The sequence below is a fragment of the Cyclopterus lumpus genome, chromosome 12 (genome assembly GCF_009769545.1).
Source record: "Cyclopterus lumpus isolate fCycLum1 chromosome 12, fCycLum1.pri, whole genome shotgun sequence".
NCBI classification, from domain to species: Eukaryota; Metazoa; Chordata; class Actinopteri; order Perciformes; family Cyclopteridae; genus Cyclopterus; species Cyclopterus lumpus.
Genome location: NC_046977.1, coordinates 2,922,879 through 2,940,378, shown reverse-complemented (window position 1 = coordinate 2,940,378; position 17,500 = coordinate 2,922,879). Strand labels below are relative to the sequence as shown.

Genomic DNA, 17,500 nt, shown 5'->3' with positions numbered 1-17,500 from the left:
CTACAATAAATATTTAAAGATTTTTTTAATCTAGTCATTTAAAATACAAAATACTACAATAAATATTAAAAGATTTATTTTTAAATAATACTAAATACTGCAATACACATTTAAAGATTTTTTTAATCTACTCATTTAAAATACTAAATACACATTTAAATATTTGTTTTAATCGACTCATTTAAAATAATCCTAAATACTACAATAAATATATAAAGATTTTTTTTTCATGCAGAATGATTTTTTATTATAAGAAACTTATCTACAGATCTCTAGAAAACAATATTTAAAGTGCTGCTTTTGTGCAAAAAAAAAAATATATATATATATATATATATATATATATATATATATATATATATATATTCTACATAATAATATAAACAATAATAAAATACTCCATTGTTACCATCGTCTTCACGATGTTGTTGGGCCACGTGAGCTTCCCCGGTCTCTGCCGGGTCGTCATGCACTCCCAGTACTTGTCAATGAACGGGATGATATCCTGCAGGGAGACATGGGAAATATGCAAATATTACCAGAAAATCTTTATATATTTAGTTAATAGTTGCATAATTAGACTTGTTGTGTCTAAAGGAGCAAAGGGACATTTAAATAATTTATTTTTATGTGTGGTAAATACAATGAACATAGAATAAAACAAAATAATAAACAGAGAAATAATAGATAAATATGGTAAACAATAAACAGAACTTTAGAACAAGTATTATGAACAAAAACTTATAATAAAGACATGAACGCAGACGTAGAAAACAGATGAATTAAAATAAGAGTAAACAGACACTTACAAAGCAAATATGTGAAGGATAATAATATATATAATATATAATAAATCTGATCTGAGCATGAGAACATCCAAGTTTTTTTTATGATAGTATACGGGTATTAATGATCATTTAAAATCAGACTGATTCATAAGGAGCATCCGTATATTAGACAATAATCTTAAATCTGAGTGTGTAGTTTATATTTATTACAGCTTAATTACCATTTAATATGCAATGTGATTCCAAATGGTATTATTTTAGCAATAATTGCAATAAATGCTTGTTTCCGTGACGACGCGGTCACCTTGTCTTTAGAGAACATGGTCTTTGGGTGCTCGTCTTGGGTCCTGGACCTCCACGTCAGGTTGGCCAGCGCTGTGAGACACATCTCCTTCAGGTCTGCAAACACAAACAACGTATTAATAAATCAATAAATACATATTTATGAATGCTCAGGATGCACCAGGTGTGCAGACACCTACTGGCTTGTTTCCGGAGGAAGTAGGTGTTGCCGCTGTGGTGGCAGACGTTGCAGTGAAACACGTAGTTGGTCATGAAAGGAAGGCACGTGCTGCAGAGAGGAGGTACATTAAATAAATTAAATAAGAAGGAGATGCACAATATATACAAAAAATATAATATAAAATAAAAAATGCACTATATATATATATATATATATATATATACACACAAAAAAATAGAATAAGAAAAAAGAAAAGAATATAATATAATAATAAAAGAAATGCACACTATATACAAAAAAATAGTATATAATATAAAGAATGCACAATAAAAACAAAATTAGAATAGAATAAGATAAATGCACAATATATAAATAGAATAATAAGAAGAAGAAAAAAAAATATATATATAAAAAAAATGTAACATGAAAAGTAAAAATACACAATGTATACAAAAAAATAAAATAAGACAAAATGCACAATATATAAAAAAATAGAATAAAAAAAAAGAGGAAAAAAATGCACAATAAATAGAATAGAATAATAATATTTGATTTAATTAACTAACAAAACAGGAGTGCAGCGATGCAGCCAAAAGAGGTTGCGTCCTGAGACTACCAGGACTGTGTTGTGGTGTGAACCCGGCCGTACGTACGCGGTGTCGATGGCGAACGTGTCCGCGGTGAACCACTTCATGCACAGGGCGCACTGCAGCTCCACCTCCCCCAGCTGCCTCCCGCTCTCCTCGTCTCCGGATCCGGTCAGAGCGTCCGCGGCCTCGGAGCCCTCGCCGGCCGTTTCCTGCGAGACACAAAGATAAACACAGTAATGACAGAAGACACACAAAGGGTAAAAAGTCATATTTAATAAATATGTGTGTATATGTGTGTGTGTTACCAGCCCCTCTTTGCCGTTGGATGACTCCGTGTCCATGCTGGCGGGTACTTCCCTGAATGCAGAAAGATCCGATCAGCAGAAAGTTTAAATGAGATGATGAAATGTTTACTGGGCTCCATAAAGAGATGAAAAATTCACACCGCCGAGTAAAAATTGACGATGAAACTGGACCGGTTAGAATACTCAGGATATTCCTTCACACTTTAAAAGTTTTATATATATATATATATATATATATATGTGTGTGTATGTATATATATACACACATATATATATATATATATATATACACACATATATATATAAATAACACACACACTGTGTATATATACACACACATCCTTTATTTCCCACGATGCGGGACGAATAAAGGATTATCTTATATCACACACACACACACACACACACACACACACACACACACACACACACACACACACACACACACACACACACACACACACACACACACACACACACACACACACACACACACACACACACACACACACACACACACACACACACACACACACACACACACACACACACACACACACACACACACACACACACACACACACACACACACACACACACACACACACACACACACACACACACACACACACCATTTTTACTTCGGGCACTTTTTTTTAAATACAGGACGTGAAACAGAATATGTCTGCAGCGATGTACTACGACTTCAGCGCCAGTACATGACGTGAATACTACTTATTAAATACCACTAACAAAATACATCACGTTCGCTAAAAACGGACGTTTTTTTTTTTCTTCCCAACGCAGTCCGGCGTGCACAGTTCACACCTGACACGCACGGTTCTTATTACGGGGCACGTCAATGCATGCAGAGCATCGCGGTGTGGCCCCGTGCGCGGCCGGCAGACCGGGCGACGTGGAGCCGAGAGACGTGGACCCGTCTCCCCCTCACAAAGAGCAGCGGAGCCGCAGCCGGAGCGCGAGCTCGCCCTCTCCGGGAGCCAGTGGGGCGCTGACGTCAGCGAGCCCGTTTTTCTAAACCGCGTTTCCGGCTTAAAAAAGGAGCTTAAAACGTCGTTATTGTCGGTCCCGTGAAGAACCAGAACCAGAACCAGAGCCGAGGTGTTCACGGCCACGCGAGGCACCGGGCTGGACGCGCACGTACCCGTCTGCGGCGTCCGGTTCCGTCGTAGCGGCACTGCCCGCCTCTGCTTCCGACGCCATGTTTTCAAATCAATGGAGGAAGAAAAAAAAGGAAAATCGTCTCGCGCATCAACTTCCGGGTTGCCGTTAGCAGTGAGGTCAGCTCAGCAGCGCCACCGCAGGCTCTCGGGGGAACTGCACCTTACGTCCATTCTGAACGAAAGTGATATTGAAATAAATAAACTTCTCCAGATAATAAAGAAAGTATCTTAATAAGAATTAGCTTTATTTAGCAAAAGTCTATGAAAGGAATTAGTTACATTATACAGACAATAGACAAAGAGCCCATAACAAGAGCAGCCTGGACAAACAATGTTTTAATACTATTATTAATACATATGTGTTGTTATAATATTATATATATATAATCGTCTATGCATGTATAAAAGCAACAACATTTGTACACAGTAGGACCACTAAAAACGCGAAGACCAAAACATCACAAAGATATCAAATATGTCACCTTAAATCGCAAAGAATTATAATAATAATAATAATGTGAAACGTTCATGACTCAACTTAAGGCACATGAAATATAATTTTTTTTAAACGATGATGTTATTGCACGATAATGTTTGGATTGAAATATTTTACAATCTTTTAGGAAGCGCTTGAAAAGGAAGATTATCCTGCCGTCAGAATTCTTTAAATAAAAAGAATATAATAATGTGAAACACTGAGATAAACCATTTGATCTACAGTAACTCTGAAGCTGTTTAAGGGGAAATACGTGGGAATATGAGTGGTTTTCAGATCCTCCTTCTGTTTACATTTAGTTTTATTTTTCATGAAAATACATCTACAGCAAGAGACTGAAACAGTATCAGTCAATATTGATATTACATTTATGACATTGCACTATACAAGTTTGAGAAACAGTGTCATCATTATATAATTTGATATTCAAACCGGTCTAATTTCCTCAATGAATCTAAAGGATCGGGGAAAAAAAATGTCTCTATCTATTTTACAGTTATGTAAAAAAGAAAAGTCAGAATTAATTGAAATAAGTGGGTGCACAGTAACTAAGTACCCGCAGTACTTTCCAGTACACAGAAGTCGTAAAGTACATGTCGTACAATGTGTCCTCTGACTCCGCCCACTCCAGCTGATCATATGACCCCCAAAACAACTCGGCTCCACTTCCTCAAACTTCTCGCTTGCAGCACGCGCACCCCCAGCAGCAGGTCCTCCCGGAGCAGGAAACGAAACCGAGCTTCTGCAGGCTTCACACGGGCGCGCGTGCGGCTGCGTGACCCCCCCCCCCCCCCCCCCCCCCCCCCCCTACCCCCCCATTCAAACCTCCCTCTCAAATGGCGGGTGAGAGACGCGGACCAGCAGCGACACGAGCCCGTGTCCTCGCGCCGCTGCTGCTGCTCACCTGCTGCGTCAGGTGCGCGGCGGCCGGCGGCGGACCGAGCAACATCATCCTCATCCTGGCCGACGACCAGGACGTTCACCTGGGGGGGATGGTGAGTCGACGGCCTCACCTGTGTTGATCTGTGCGCGAGCCTTCTACCTGCAGACACACACACACACACACACACGTGTGTTTACAGGAGGCTGCCATTGTTACTTTTACCTGTTTATTGTTTGTTTCTTCCTCGCATTACTATTATTATACTTTATGGGGTTCTTATCGCCTTGATGTCCATGAAATGCAGAAGTTGGGCCCTCGTGCTGTTTCTGTGAATGCAGGAAGCTGTTTTACTGCTTAATATTGATTAATCAATTCAAAGTTAATCTGCAACTATTTCAACATGATTATTTATTTATTTACCTACAGAAGGCAAGTTATCAGAGAAATTCAAACGGGACAATAATTGGAGCAAAGGAAACAATAAATAATACACAATAAATAAGAAGTTAGTTAAATAATTGAATGAGTTCCAGCTGTTAGAGTTTCACACACATTCATGAAGGATTAAAGTTCATATTGTTTCTGTTCAGATTCCCATGAAGAAGACGAAAGCTTTGATTGGAGACGCAGGAGCAACATTTGTGAACGCGGTGAGTACATTTATTATAGTGTGTGTGTGCGTGTGTGTGTGTGCGTCTTTTGTGTCCCTAAAAAAATTCTAAATTATCTTTTTTTAATTTGTCATTTTTATGTAACCACTTAAAGTATATCTGGTTTAGTTTATACCGCGTAGCGCTTGAACGCACCACGCAAGTGGAAAACACATTGAATTAAATAAACATTATTTCACAAAGATGAGAACAGATTCACAAATACCTGGTGACCCCGACATATATATATATATATATATATATATATATATATATATATATATATATATATATATATATATATATATATCCCCTGTACTTTGACCTTTTTGATGTGTCATGTGTCATGTTTTAAATGTGTTGAAACTGCAGGTGTTAACACGTCTTCCCCTCCACTGTCACGCTCCTCTTTCATCATCCCCTCTTCCTCTTCTTCCTCTTCCTCTTCCTCCTCTTCTTCCTCCTCCTCAGTTCACGGTGACCCCGCTGTGCTGCCCCAGCAGGAGCAGCGTGCTGACGGGTCGGTACCCCCACAACCACGAGGTGAGGAACAACTCCCTGTCGGGGAACTGCTCCAGCGCCGCGTGGCAGCAGGGGCCCGAGGCCTCGGCCTTCCCCGTCTTCCTCGGCAAGCAGAAGTACCAGACCTTCTTCGCTGGGAAATACCTGAACCAGGTGAGACTCGTGAGCTCGGCGTGCTGCAGGGTTTTAATTTAATTTAATCGCAACAGAAACGAGAATCTACGGCGGCTTTACGCGGTATAAATATTAAAACTATTCTCATATTTACATCCTCTTTCCTCTCCCTCACTTCCTGAAGTTCAGTCAGAGTTTCTCTGATTTGTTGTCAGGTGACTTTTGGGTCTCGGGTGACTCGACGATGACGTCATAGTTTCACCGAGGCGCTCAGAATTTAATGTTTTTAACACAATCTGATTAAAGTTAACGGTTTATTTACGGAGAGATTTTAAATGAGACGTGAAGAATATTTTTTTATTCAACATTTTGGGCTTTTTTTTTCTTTTTCTGACCGATGTGTTCAAGGACCGTTGGAAAGATGAAAATCTGACCATAACGTCGTGTTTTTACAGCTTCTGGCTGTGACCGTCAATTAAATAAATAATTACTGCAACAACTAAAACTATATTTAACGCTCTTAAATTTAATATTGGATTCTGTTTTCTTTTTTTGTTTTCTTTGCCTTCAGTACGGGAAGAAAGACGTGGGCCATGTTCCACCCGGCTGGGACCAGTGGCACGCACTGGTGAGACGCGTACAAATACTACGTATGCTCGTACAAATACTACGTATGCTAGTACAAATACTACGTATGCTCGTACAAATACTACGTATGCTCGTACAAATACTACTCCGTGCGTTGCAGGTGGGGAACTCTCAGTACTACAACTACACGCTGTCCGTCAACGGCAAAGAGGAGAAGCACGGAGACGTCTACGAGGCGGACTACCTCACGGACCTCATCGTAAGTCTGAACCGGCGGTTTAAACCCGTTTTATGGGATGGAAAGAAAGACCGTTCACCTTCAAACGGTCTGAAATCAGTTCTTTGTGTCAATCATCAACCGGCTCCCAGGTGTAAAATGCATGAAAAGCAGGTAATGGTGATGAATTTGTGACTTTTACGAGCTGCACATTGGAGCTTCGAGCTAAATGCTAACGTCAGCATGCTAACGTGCTAAGGAGACGCTAGCGGATCGAGGAGCTGGATAACAATAACTCCGCTTGTTGTTTACGTCTTAACTGTTTTTAAAAAGTCTTGTGTTCCTTCTCGACTCCTCCTCCCTCCTTCCTTCCTTCCTCCATGCAGACGAACCGCTCCCTCCACTTCCTGGACGACCGGAGCCCCCAGCACCCGTTCTTCCTCATGCTGGCTCCTCCGGCTCCTCATTCGCCATGGACGGCGGCGCCGCAGTACGAGAAGCAGTTCGCCGACGTCAAAGCCCCCCGAGACGGGAGCTTCGACAAGGCCGGCAAGGTGGGGTCTACAGGGGGCGCCAGAACCAACACTACCACTTTAGTCCACAGGGGGCGCCAGAACCAACACTACCACTTTAGTCCACAGGGGGCGCCAGAACCAACACTACCACTTTAGTCCACAGGGGGCGCCAGAACCAACACTACCACTTTAGTCCACAGGGGGCGCCAGAACCAACACTACCACTTTAGTCCACAGGGGGCGCCAGAACCAACACTACCACTTTAGTCCACAGGGGGCGCCATAACCAACACTACCACTTTAGTCCACAGGGGGCACCAGAACCAACACTACCACTTTAGTCCACAGGGGACACCAGAACCAACACTACCACTTTAGTCCACAGGGGGCACCAGAACCAACACTACCACTTTAGTCCACAGGGGGCGTCAGAACGAACACTACCACTTTAGTCCACAGGGGGCGTCAGAACCAACACTACCACTTTAGTCCACAGGGGGCACCAGAACCAACACTACCACTTTAGTCCACAGGGGGCGTCAGAACCAACACTACCACTTTAGTCCACAGGGGGGGCCAGAACCAACACAACATGAACGTTCCTCGTCATAACTTTAAATATGATAACTGGTCTTTTTTTTCAGGACAAACACTGGCTGCTGCGTCAGCCCGTCAACCCGATGCCCGAGAGCTCCCTCAACTTCCTGGACAGCGCGTACAGGAAGAGGTGAAACTGCTCAACATTTCTCTTTCAGCTCGAGGTTTGGGTAGAAGTTATGTTTGAATGAAGGTGCAGGATTTCTCAATGTTTGCATTTTATTACATTCAAACGGTAAAGAAAGCTGTGAAAAATAAAGGAACGTGTAGCAGATTGATTTCAAAACCTTTTTGTGGCATTTCTTTTGCGTTTTTATTACGTTGATGCCAAAAAATTATGTTTTCACATTCAAGGAATTTGCCAAACAAAAATTGGATTGTGCAAAAAGTCACGAAACATGATTGTAAAATAGAAATATACAATAAAATAAATAGATTAGCTTTAAAAAGAAGAGCATAAAATGCACACAATATTCTAATTACATCAACTGTGACTGCAGGTGGCAGACGCTGCTGTCTGTGGACGACATGGTGGAGGCGCTGGTCCAGAAGCTGGACAGCATCAAGGAGCTGAACAACACCTACGTCTTCTACACCTCGGACAACGGCTACCACACGGGTTCGAGCCCCGCCGCTCGTCCTCCTCGCACGACTCCAACACGAACGCACTTCCTGCTCTGTCCTCAACCTCCATGTCCTCACTGTTCCCAGGTCAGTTCTCGCTGCCCATCGATAAGAGGCAGCTGTACGAGTTCGACATCCGGGTCCCGCTCATGGTCCGCGGCCCGGGAATCAAACCCAAGCAGACACTGCAGGTCGGACGCGCACACACACACACACACACACACACACACACACACACATACACACACGTGCACATGCACACACACAGCTGTTGACCCCGCGTGTCCTCGACCTCCTTCAGGCTCCGGTGTTGAATATCGATCTGGCTCCGACCATACTGGACATTTCTGGGACCAACCTGTCGTCTGTGAACGTGGACGGACAGTCGTTCCTCCCTCTGATGGTCAGCTGCTGCTTTTGTTTTATATTGTGACTTTTACTTTACTTTAAGTACACATTTATCTAGTTAAATATATACAGTTATGTACAACTAATATGTAATTAAAGATAATCTGCAGGAAGGAATGAAATGCAGATTGTGAGAGCTGTACATTTACGCTAACAATAAAAAATACACAAAGACAATAGAAACATAAATATATATTTAAAAAATAAGAATATATATATATATATATATTTGTATTTAATTTATTTAAAGTGTGTATATATATATATATATATATATATATATATATATATATATATATATATTTAATTTTTTAAAAAATTTTATTTATATTTTCTCCCAATTTGAATACCTATTTTCCTAAAAGTTCCTTTTTCCTCCATCTTAAAAACAGGCCCCTTCTCTGCGTAACGGCACCGCTCGGCCCTTTTTCCTCGTGGAGTACACCGGGGAAGGGCATCAAACGTCCGATCCCTCTTGTCCCAAACTGGGCCCCGGACTGTCTGTGAGTATCCATCATGGGCACCATGTACAAAAACACATGTATCTTAAAAAGAAGTGGGAGTTTATGCCATTCTTTAATGGCTTTGAAAGAAAAAGCCCATTGTGCAAGAAAGAGGAAGCTTCTCTTTCCTCTCTCTGCTGTTTGTATTCAAATGATCTCACAGCGAGGTTTAGTCAGTCGCTGTTCCGGAGCTTTCCATCACATCGCATGGTCATGAAGAGGTCTGTGCAGACTCGACCTGCAGAGGTAAAACAAAGTAAATGTACAGAAAACACACTGTAAATGTACAGAGAACACACCGTAAATGTACAGAGAACACACAGTAAATGTACAGAAAACACACTGTAAATGTACAGAAAACACACTGTAAATGTACAGAGAACACACCGTAAATGTACAGAAAACACACAATAAATGTACAGAGAACACACTGTAAATGTACAGAAAACACACCGTAAATGTACAGAAAACACACAGTAAATGTACAGAGAACACACAGTAAATGTACAGAAAACACACAGTAAATGTACAGAAAACTCACCGTAAATGATTAAATTGTCTCTCTCCTAAAGCTGCTATAAAACCAGCCATCAGGGTGCGACTTTCAACCTCTCGGCTCTTCACCCCAAAGTAGTTCATGAGGAGATTATAAGCGGCCCTTTTAAAATAAACATGTAAATCCTGTTCATGTCCTCAACAGCAATGTTTAAAATGTCACCTCATCATGTGACCAAAACTTTAACGAGCTCAAAACTTTAACGAGCTCAGAGGACATCAAAGAGACCTGAGGGAAAACCCGTCTGTCCTCTTTCTACACGCTCTTAAAGGGACAGTAGCGATGTGTATGAGGTACTTCTACATAGTCAGGGTATTACTACACTAGAGTACTGCACACAAAGTAAAGTACTGCTGTGGATGTATTTTAGACAATCAAAAGTGTAAATATCAGGTTAAGTGAACGTGATATTTATAATATTTTCACCCCTTTTAGCTTTCTGACGGGCAGCTGAGGCTGTTCACTCAACTATGACATCGTTTCAATGTTTCTTTTGTTAATTAATTAAATGTTATTATTCAGTTTGTATATATTGTGCATTATTTTTTAATATATTTTGTAATATTCTATTTGTTGTGTGTATTGTGCATCTTTGTTTTTAAATTGTGCATTTTCTTTTGTTTTAAAAATATATTGTGCATTTTTCTTTTTTCTATATATTGGTGCAAGTTTCTATTAAAAAAAATATATATATATTGTGCTTTATTTACTCTGTGTTCTCAAGCAAAGAATCTTTAGGAACAACAACGACATGTTTAGAACGTTCTTTTAGTGGATCGACGGATCAATAACTCAGACTTCACTCTGTCGTTCTGCAGCAATGTTTCCCCGACTGCGTGTGTGAAGACGCCTTCAACAACACGTACGCCTGCGTCCGCACGCTCGAGCGCCAGCACGACCTCCAGTACTGCGAGTTCGCAGACAGCGAGGTACAAAAGTACTCGAGTACCTTGAATGTGTACCTTTTCTATTTTCTGCAACTTTATTCTTCTCCACTACACCTCAGAGGTACATATAATAATAATTATAATAATACTACCGTTTTTCCCTTCCTGTCTCGTATCTCCAGATATTTTTCCGTTGAATGTTTTAAGTTGATGATATTATTGAATATGATGCATTGATGTAGTATGTTCAAGTGTGGTATTACTACCTTTACTGAAGTACAGGATCTGAATACTTCTCCAGAAGCTCAGCAGCTCCTCTTTGTGCCCCCAGTCGTTCGTGGAGGTGTACAACCTGACGTCGGACCCCCACCAGCTGGAGAACATCGTGAAGAAGGTGGATCCGGCCGTCCTGCAGGCGATGAACCAGCGGCTCATCAAGCTGCAGTCCTGTCAGGGCGACAGCTGCCGTGTCGGCAACTAGACGTCTGCTTAACCGGCTTCACTCGCCTCGTGAAGTCGCACGAGGAAAAAAAGTTTTTAAAGTGTAACGGACGGCTGGATTCGGTTTCGGGGTCCTCCCCGTTTCTCACTTTCATGGTTTACGGGGACGCGAGAGCGGAGCCGTTGGTGAAGGACACGTTTTGATATTTTTGGGAAATGCATCCTGCTGGACGAGGAGATTTATACCTTGTGTACGATTTATTGAATATGCAGCTTAGCTTAGCATAAAAACTGGAAACACATTGCGGTTGTACAAGGAGGTATTTCTTGGTTGATGGGGAATCGTCCTTGTATATTAATAGCATTTGTACTTTTACACGTTTTTGTACACGCCCTCCACCAGAAAGTATATTTCCCAAAACCTCAAACTTTTCCTTGTATGTTGTGAAATTAATAGTTTTTTCTTCTTCTGAGCTGTGCACAAATATCTCTAAATAAAAGTTTATTATATTTAAGATAAACTCCTCGGTATATGACGCAGAACTACCGTTCAGTCTTTCTGCTCATGGACCGAAGCGTAAACTTCTGTTCTTCTTAATTATCACGTTTCAAAATGACATCTGAACATTTTAGTTTTTCACCGTTTTCACAACCGAAGGTTTATGATCGTTTGAGATTCTGGGAAATACGCTTCTTAACTTTCCTGCAGGGAAGATTAATTTCACTCGTGTCCGTCTGTTCCGTATAAAGCGCTAACCAGCAGCTAGTTAGCTTAGCACAATAAATATGGTGTCTTTTGGCCAAAACAAGTTCAGCCCTTTCCTCCCGTTTCCAGTCTTTATGCTAAGCTAGGCTAACCTGACGGTCGCCATCTTTTCATCCAGCGCCGACCCGCGTCCTCTGTTTTGAGCTCGCATTTTAATCTCTGCAGAACTTCCAATGAAGGAAGTTGAGACATTTCAGTCTTTTCTTGAACGTCGTCTCCGATTTTTGTGCCTCGAGGTTTGAAGACGGGTCAAAAACTTTTACAACGTTTTTTTAATTCTCATGTTTAATATTTTACACGTAATAACGTTTATATAAAGAGCCTTTATTGAAGCGGAGGACGGGAAATGTGATGTCATACTTTGTGTGTTGACGGTTTTTGTTGCACAGACGAGGCTCACGAGCTTTAAATGTGAATGTTTTTTGCACTGTGAGGAAATTTAAATAAATCAAAAGAAGCATTTAAATGCACTCGTGTGGATTCTTCTACAGAGTACTATTTAGTGTTTAACGGTGATATAAATAAGTTAAACTAATCTAGTAAAAAGTGTTAATGTGCAATATTAGTCAAGAATTATAACTTGTTCTGTGGATATATATATTTATTTATATTATATGTTCACATTTCATAACAGCTGTATCTGGCTTACTTTGCATCTTTAGTGGAGAAAACATTCATATGTACAATATGAATGTTTTGACAATTTTAAACTATGTTATCGGGTTTATTTTTTCCCAACAAGAAAAGATACAAGCGATGAGTCTGATGTTCAAGCCAACGTGACCTTTGACACTTCAACGGGTTTCATGAGGAGCTCGTTAATTTATGTTAAACTCTCTTTTGCAGCGCTGGCGCCCCCTAGTGGTCAATTGGGAATTGGTGATTAAAAAAGTACCCACTGAGTTTGGTGATTATAGTTGGAACAGTGTTCATTATTTTAGGTTTCTTTTTATGAATCAGACAAGGACACATCAGCTGTGGCTTCTTTAATAAATACGTTTGTTTACTTTTGTTCTTTTATTGCTGTGGTTTTTATATTTGTTAAGTTTTGTGTTTGCTTTGTGCTACATAATTAAAGATGTTATGTTACATTTCAAAATGTAAATATTAGCTGAAGCTTAGTGAACTGGAGCTGCGGTGTATAAGTACACACACACAGTACATTAAACATGTTTCAACAGCACTCGTGATTTATCTTCAACTCCGTTTTATTCACAACAGCTGATGGATGACGTCACCGTGAGCAACAACAAAGAGCAGCTGATGGATGACGTCACCGTGAGCAACAACAAAGAGCAGCTGATGGATGACGTCACCGTGAGCAACAACAAAGAGCAGCTGATGGATGACGTCACCGTGAGCAACAACAAAGAGCAGCTGAGGGATGACGTCACCGTGAGCAACAACAAAGAGCAGCTGATGGATGACGTCACCGTGAGCAACAACAAAGAGCAGCTGAGGGATGACGTCACCGTGAGCAACAACAAAGAGCAGCTGATGGATGACGTCACCGTGAGCAACAACAAAGAGCAGCTGATGGATGACGTCACCGTGAGCAACAACAAAGAGCAGCTGATGGATGACGTCACCGTGAGCACCAACAAAGAGCAGCTGATGGATGACGTCACCGTGAGCAACAACAAAGAGCAGCTGATGGATGACGTCACCGTGAGCAACAACAAAGAGCAGAGTCCAGCCGTTGGTACCTCAGAGGTACTTGTACACGGTTTTGTCCTGCAGGGTCTGCACCTCCAGCTTGACGGGGCATTTGTAGAGGTGCGACAGCAGCGCCTCCGAGTAGCCGATGAGGAAGTAGAACTTGGGCGGCGGCATCCTCTGCAGCATGAGCGCGCACACCACGAGCACGTTGCCCCGCCGCTTGATCACGACCTCGTTGGCCAGGCAGCCGTGGAAGGTCCCGAACATGAAGCGCCTCACGAACACGTCCTCCACGGTCCGCTCGGCCGCGCCCTCCTCACCTCGCAGGTTACCTGGAAGGAGAGGAGAGGAGAGGAGAGGAGAGGAGAGGAGAGGAGAGGAGAGGAGAGGAGAGGAGAGGAGAGGAGAGGAGAGGAGAGGAGAGGAGAGGAGAGGAGAGGAGAGGAGAGGAGAGGAGAGGAGAGGAGAGGAGAGGGAGAGGGAGAGGGAGACGAGACGAGACGAGACGAGACATCCATGTGGTCACTGGCTTTAAAGTATCAAAGAATCTTCAATTCATTCTGGATGAAAATCTGGATTTTAACTATTGGAGAAATAAATTGTAAAACCATCAAATGGAACTCATTAAACCGACGAGTCAGGGTATTGTTGGCATGCCGTTGCGTTTCCTCTTGTGTGTGTCATGCATTGCACACATTGCATCATTAATTAGTGCTCACTCGGGTGCTGTGACAGCCATCCTTTGCGGTGGCCGATGTGATGCGGCGGCAGCGCCTGCTCGTACGTCAGCGGTCTGTCGCCTTTGCCCACGCGGGCGCGAGCGGCTTGATTCTGGAACAGGAAGGAAGACGAGGAAGGAAAGAAGGAAAGAAGGAAAGAAAGACAAAAAGAAAGAAGCAAAATGTCAGCGAGGACGATCTTTGTTGAGAACTCGGCCGTAAGCCTTCATCTTAAAGCAAGGTTGCCCAGGAGAATTACCCACAATTCATTGCAATCTTAAATTAAAAACAGATTAACCAGTGGAATATCACATTTACACAAAAACATTACGGATTAAAGATGGAACACAACATTATCAAATATTGTATTTTGTCATTGAAAACAAGTAAATAGATTCTTTTAAATGACGTCTCATCTCATTAGGAAAGAGTCTTGTAGGTTAGGGACTTAAAGTATGAGATAAATACCCCCAATTGTACATCATATTTTCTGACGTCATTCATATTTACATAATTTAAAGCCCTCAGTCTCTCTCACTGAAACCATTTAACAGGTGACCTTAAGGGTTTAAGTCCTCGAGGGTTTAAGGCCTTAAGGGACCCAGGAGGGCTCACTATCAATATATATTTATGCTTATTTTTGCTCATGCAAATCCTAAATATGCAATAAATCTTTCTACAAGAAAGAACTTTGGTATATATCTTTGTAAATGATAGAACTCATGTGACCGAGTGAGTACAGGTATAAAATAAAGTGTCCTTGTGTGACTTAATAAACTCTGATGGCGTCCGGAGCGTTTACCTTGCAGCGCGCTGCAGACACGTGGAGGGCTCGGCTCCCGGAGGAGCCGCACAGCGAGCCGGACCGGAACGCCGTCCTCTGCAGAGGAAACACAGAAGCATCAGAACACCGGGACGAGTTATGAGAACTGAAGGTTTTTAAAAAGGCAACAAATGAGTCCAGAGGAGGAAATTATGGAAACACCAGACATGTGTTTAGTCCACAAGAAAGTGGTTGAATGGTCTTTTCAACTAGCTAACATTACCTGATAAGCAAAATATATATATATACACACACACACACACACACAAATGTTTATATATATATATATATATATATATATATACATACAAATATATATATATATACAAATATATATATATATATAATATACAGTGTATATATATATATATATATTATATATATACACACACACAAATATGTTTATATATATATATACACAAATATATATATATATATACACACAAATATATATATATATACACACACACACACACACAAATATGTTTATATATATATATACACAAATATATATATATATATAATATACAGTGTATATATATACATACATACATACAAATATGTATATATATGTATATAAACGTTAAAAAAGATATATTGATATGTTAAACTCAGAGGTATCCAACGTTAACGTGACTAACATGAAGCCGTGCTCCCGTTGACGCTCTCAAACGGAGCAGCAGAATAAACCAGAGCACACAGATCTGCTACGACGTCAAAACGACTTCATATAAATATCGTAAACGTTTAAATATGATTGTTACCGACCAGCAGACTCGCGCTCGCTGCGCTGCTCAAGGACGCCGCCATGTTTTTTGAGTATTAGAACGTTTCGGCTCGTAGTTTCCTCTGTTTTCACAAATTAGTTTTTTATCCCGTTGTAGTTTTAACGATTAATTAAAACTAACGCGACTAAATGATTATAACTCGTGTTTAAATAGGAAATATGTTGTTTCTCCGGCGAGCTAAGCGTGAACACGGGAACTGTTTATGCGACAGCTGCGCGTCTGTTTCCACCGGATGACTGTGTGCGCTGTACCAACCGGATGTAGAACAAATAAATCGTTTAAAGAACAGAGAGCTTTATAATTATGTATTCTGATAGTTATTTTTAGATGTTAATGTTTACATAGTACAATTTCGTATCCTATTACAAATCCTTTATTTGTATTTTTGTTAAAAGTTAATTGTTTCGAGATCTTTGTGGAAAGGGTGTACTTACTTCGAAAAGGCCGTACCGGAAGTGTTATTGCTCTGTAAGGAGAAACCAGAAAAACGTTCCCCCGGCGAGTTCCACTCGAATCTAAACTTATATTTATTGAAGCAGGCCGTCGGTTGAGACGCTTTGACGGTTGGATCAGACGTTTGACGATAACACGCAATAAAAGCCGCGATGCAGATGACGGAGATGTACGACCACGCGCTGCTCGGGATCCTGCAGCACGCCGGGAACATCAAGGACTTCCTGCAGGTTTATTTCGGGTTTCTGTACCGCAAGACGGACTTCTATCGCCTGCTGTCGGCCCCCAACGAGAAGATGGGCTTCCCCCCCGGGGTGGCGGAGAAGATGGTGTTGAAGGTGACGTGCGACCCTTTTTAAATGGCACCTGTATTGATATTATTAGTATTCGCCACTAAACATTTATTTTCTCGATATGACCTCCTCTGACAGGATTGTGTGGTTTGGTTATTGTGATATTTTACAGATGGATACAATAATAGAGGTGTTTTTATTTTGTAAAGGTACAAAAGTAGAAGTTGATATGGTGAACATCATTAATTTCACGCACGTGAAACAGCCTCCAAAATGAAACGGTTAAATTAACAAAACATAAACTTTATAACCTTCATGAAGGGATATGATTTATTACACAACTGTCATTACTAACTGCCATCCCTTATAAACGTGTATAACTTAGTTGCATATGACGATGTGGCGTATTTGCATATTGTATTCAATTGGGTCTGTTTTCCTTTTTTTGTTTTTAATATTTTTCCGTCACTTCTAAACTGATGGATATTCATTTGAAATGAAATATTAAAAGGTATTCTTCAGTCATCAGAGGCACCAAAATACAATATTATCACCAGAAAAAGTTGTTAATGTTTTTCTTTTTGAATAAATATATTTATATTTTTTGTTTATGTGTGTGTGTATATATATATATATATATATATATATATACACATTAATTTATATTT

The 17,500-nt window shown here is 40.8% G+C and overlaps 4 protein-coding genes across 7 annotated transcripts in view; 2 read left to right on the top strand and 2 right to left on the bottom strand.

Moving 5' to 3' along the window:
- The window catches only part of ash2l (ash2 like, histone lysine methyltransferase complex subunit), a 12,015-nt gene extending 8,601 nt beyond the window's left edge, over positions 1-3,414 (bottom strand). For 2 of the 4 annotated variants that reach the window (XM_034547158.1, XM_034547160.1), the window contains exons 1-6: positions 3,307-3,414; positions 2,147-2,208; positions 1,905-2,050; positions 1,271-1,359; positions 1,093-1,187; positions 410-505 (exon numbers count right to left, since the gene is read on the bottom strand). In XM_034547158.1, the coding sequence (XP_034403049.1) occupies positions 410-505; positions 1,093-1,187; positions 1,271-1,359; positions 1,905-2,050; positions 2,147-2,208; positions 3,307-3,370 (552 nt within the window). In that variant the 5' untranslated portion in view covers positions 3,371-3,414. The remainder of the gene's footprint in view (positions 1-409; positions 506-1,092; positions 1,188-1,270; positions 1,360-1,904; positions 2,051-2,146; positions 2,209-3,306) is intronic. The other 2 variants (XM_034547159.1, XM_034547161.1) reach the window with 1 other exon arrangement.
- A 1,076-nt stretch (positions 3,415-4,490) lies between these two features.
- gnsb (glucosamine (N-acetyl)-6-sulfatase (Sanfilippo disease IIID), b) lies at positions 4,491-12,563 on the top strand. The gene is made up of 13 exons (XM_034547163.1): positions 4,491-4,821; positions 5,300-5,359; positions 5,831-6,034; positions 6,567-6,623; positions 6,744-6,842; positions 7,187-7,354; positions 7,960-8,042; positions 8,413-8,531; positions 8,624-8,727; positions 8,838-8,939; positions 9,337-9,447; positions 10,822-10,932; positions 11,222-12,563. The coding sequence occupies exons 1-13, from the start codon at positions 4,663-4,665 to the stop codon at positions 11,369-11,371; spliced, it is 1,527 nt and encodes a 508-aa protein (XP_034403054.1). The 5' UTR covers positions 4,491-4,662; the 3' UTR covers positions 11,372-12,563.
- A 505-nt stretch (positions 12,564-13,068) lies between these two features.
- mrps24 (mitochondrial ribosomal protein S24) lies at positions 13,069-16,309 on the bottom strand. The gene is made up of 4 exons (XM_034547167.1): positions 16,067-16,309; positions 15,278-15,355; positions 14,476-14,587; positions 13,069-14,088 (listed from the first exon to the last, which is right to left on the bottom strand). The coding sequence occupies exons 1-4, from the start codon at positions 16,106-16,108 to the stop codon at positions 13,805-13,807; spliced, it is 516 nt and encodes a 171-aa protein (XP_034403058.1). The 5' UTR covers positions 16,109-16,309; the 3' UTR covers positions 13,069-13,804.
- A 222-nt stretch (positions 16,310-16,531) lies between these two features.
- The window catches only part of nudcd3 (NudC domain containing 3), a 3,945-nt gene continuing 2,976 nt past the window's right edge, over positions 16,532-17,500 (top strand). The window contains exon 1 of the mRNA XM_034547166.1: positions 16,532-16,877. Coding sequence (XP_034403057.1) covers positions 16,692-16,877 — 186 coding nt within the window. The 5' untranslated portion in view covers positions 16,532-16,691. The remainder of the gene's footprint in view (positions 16,878-17,500) is intronic.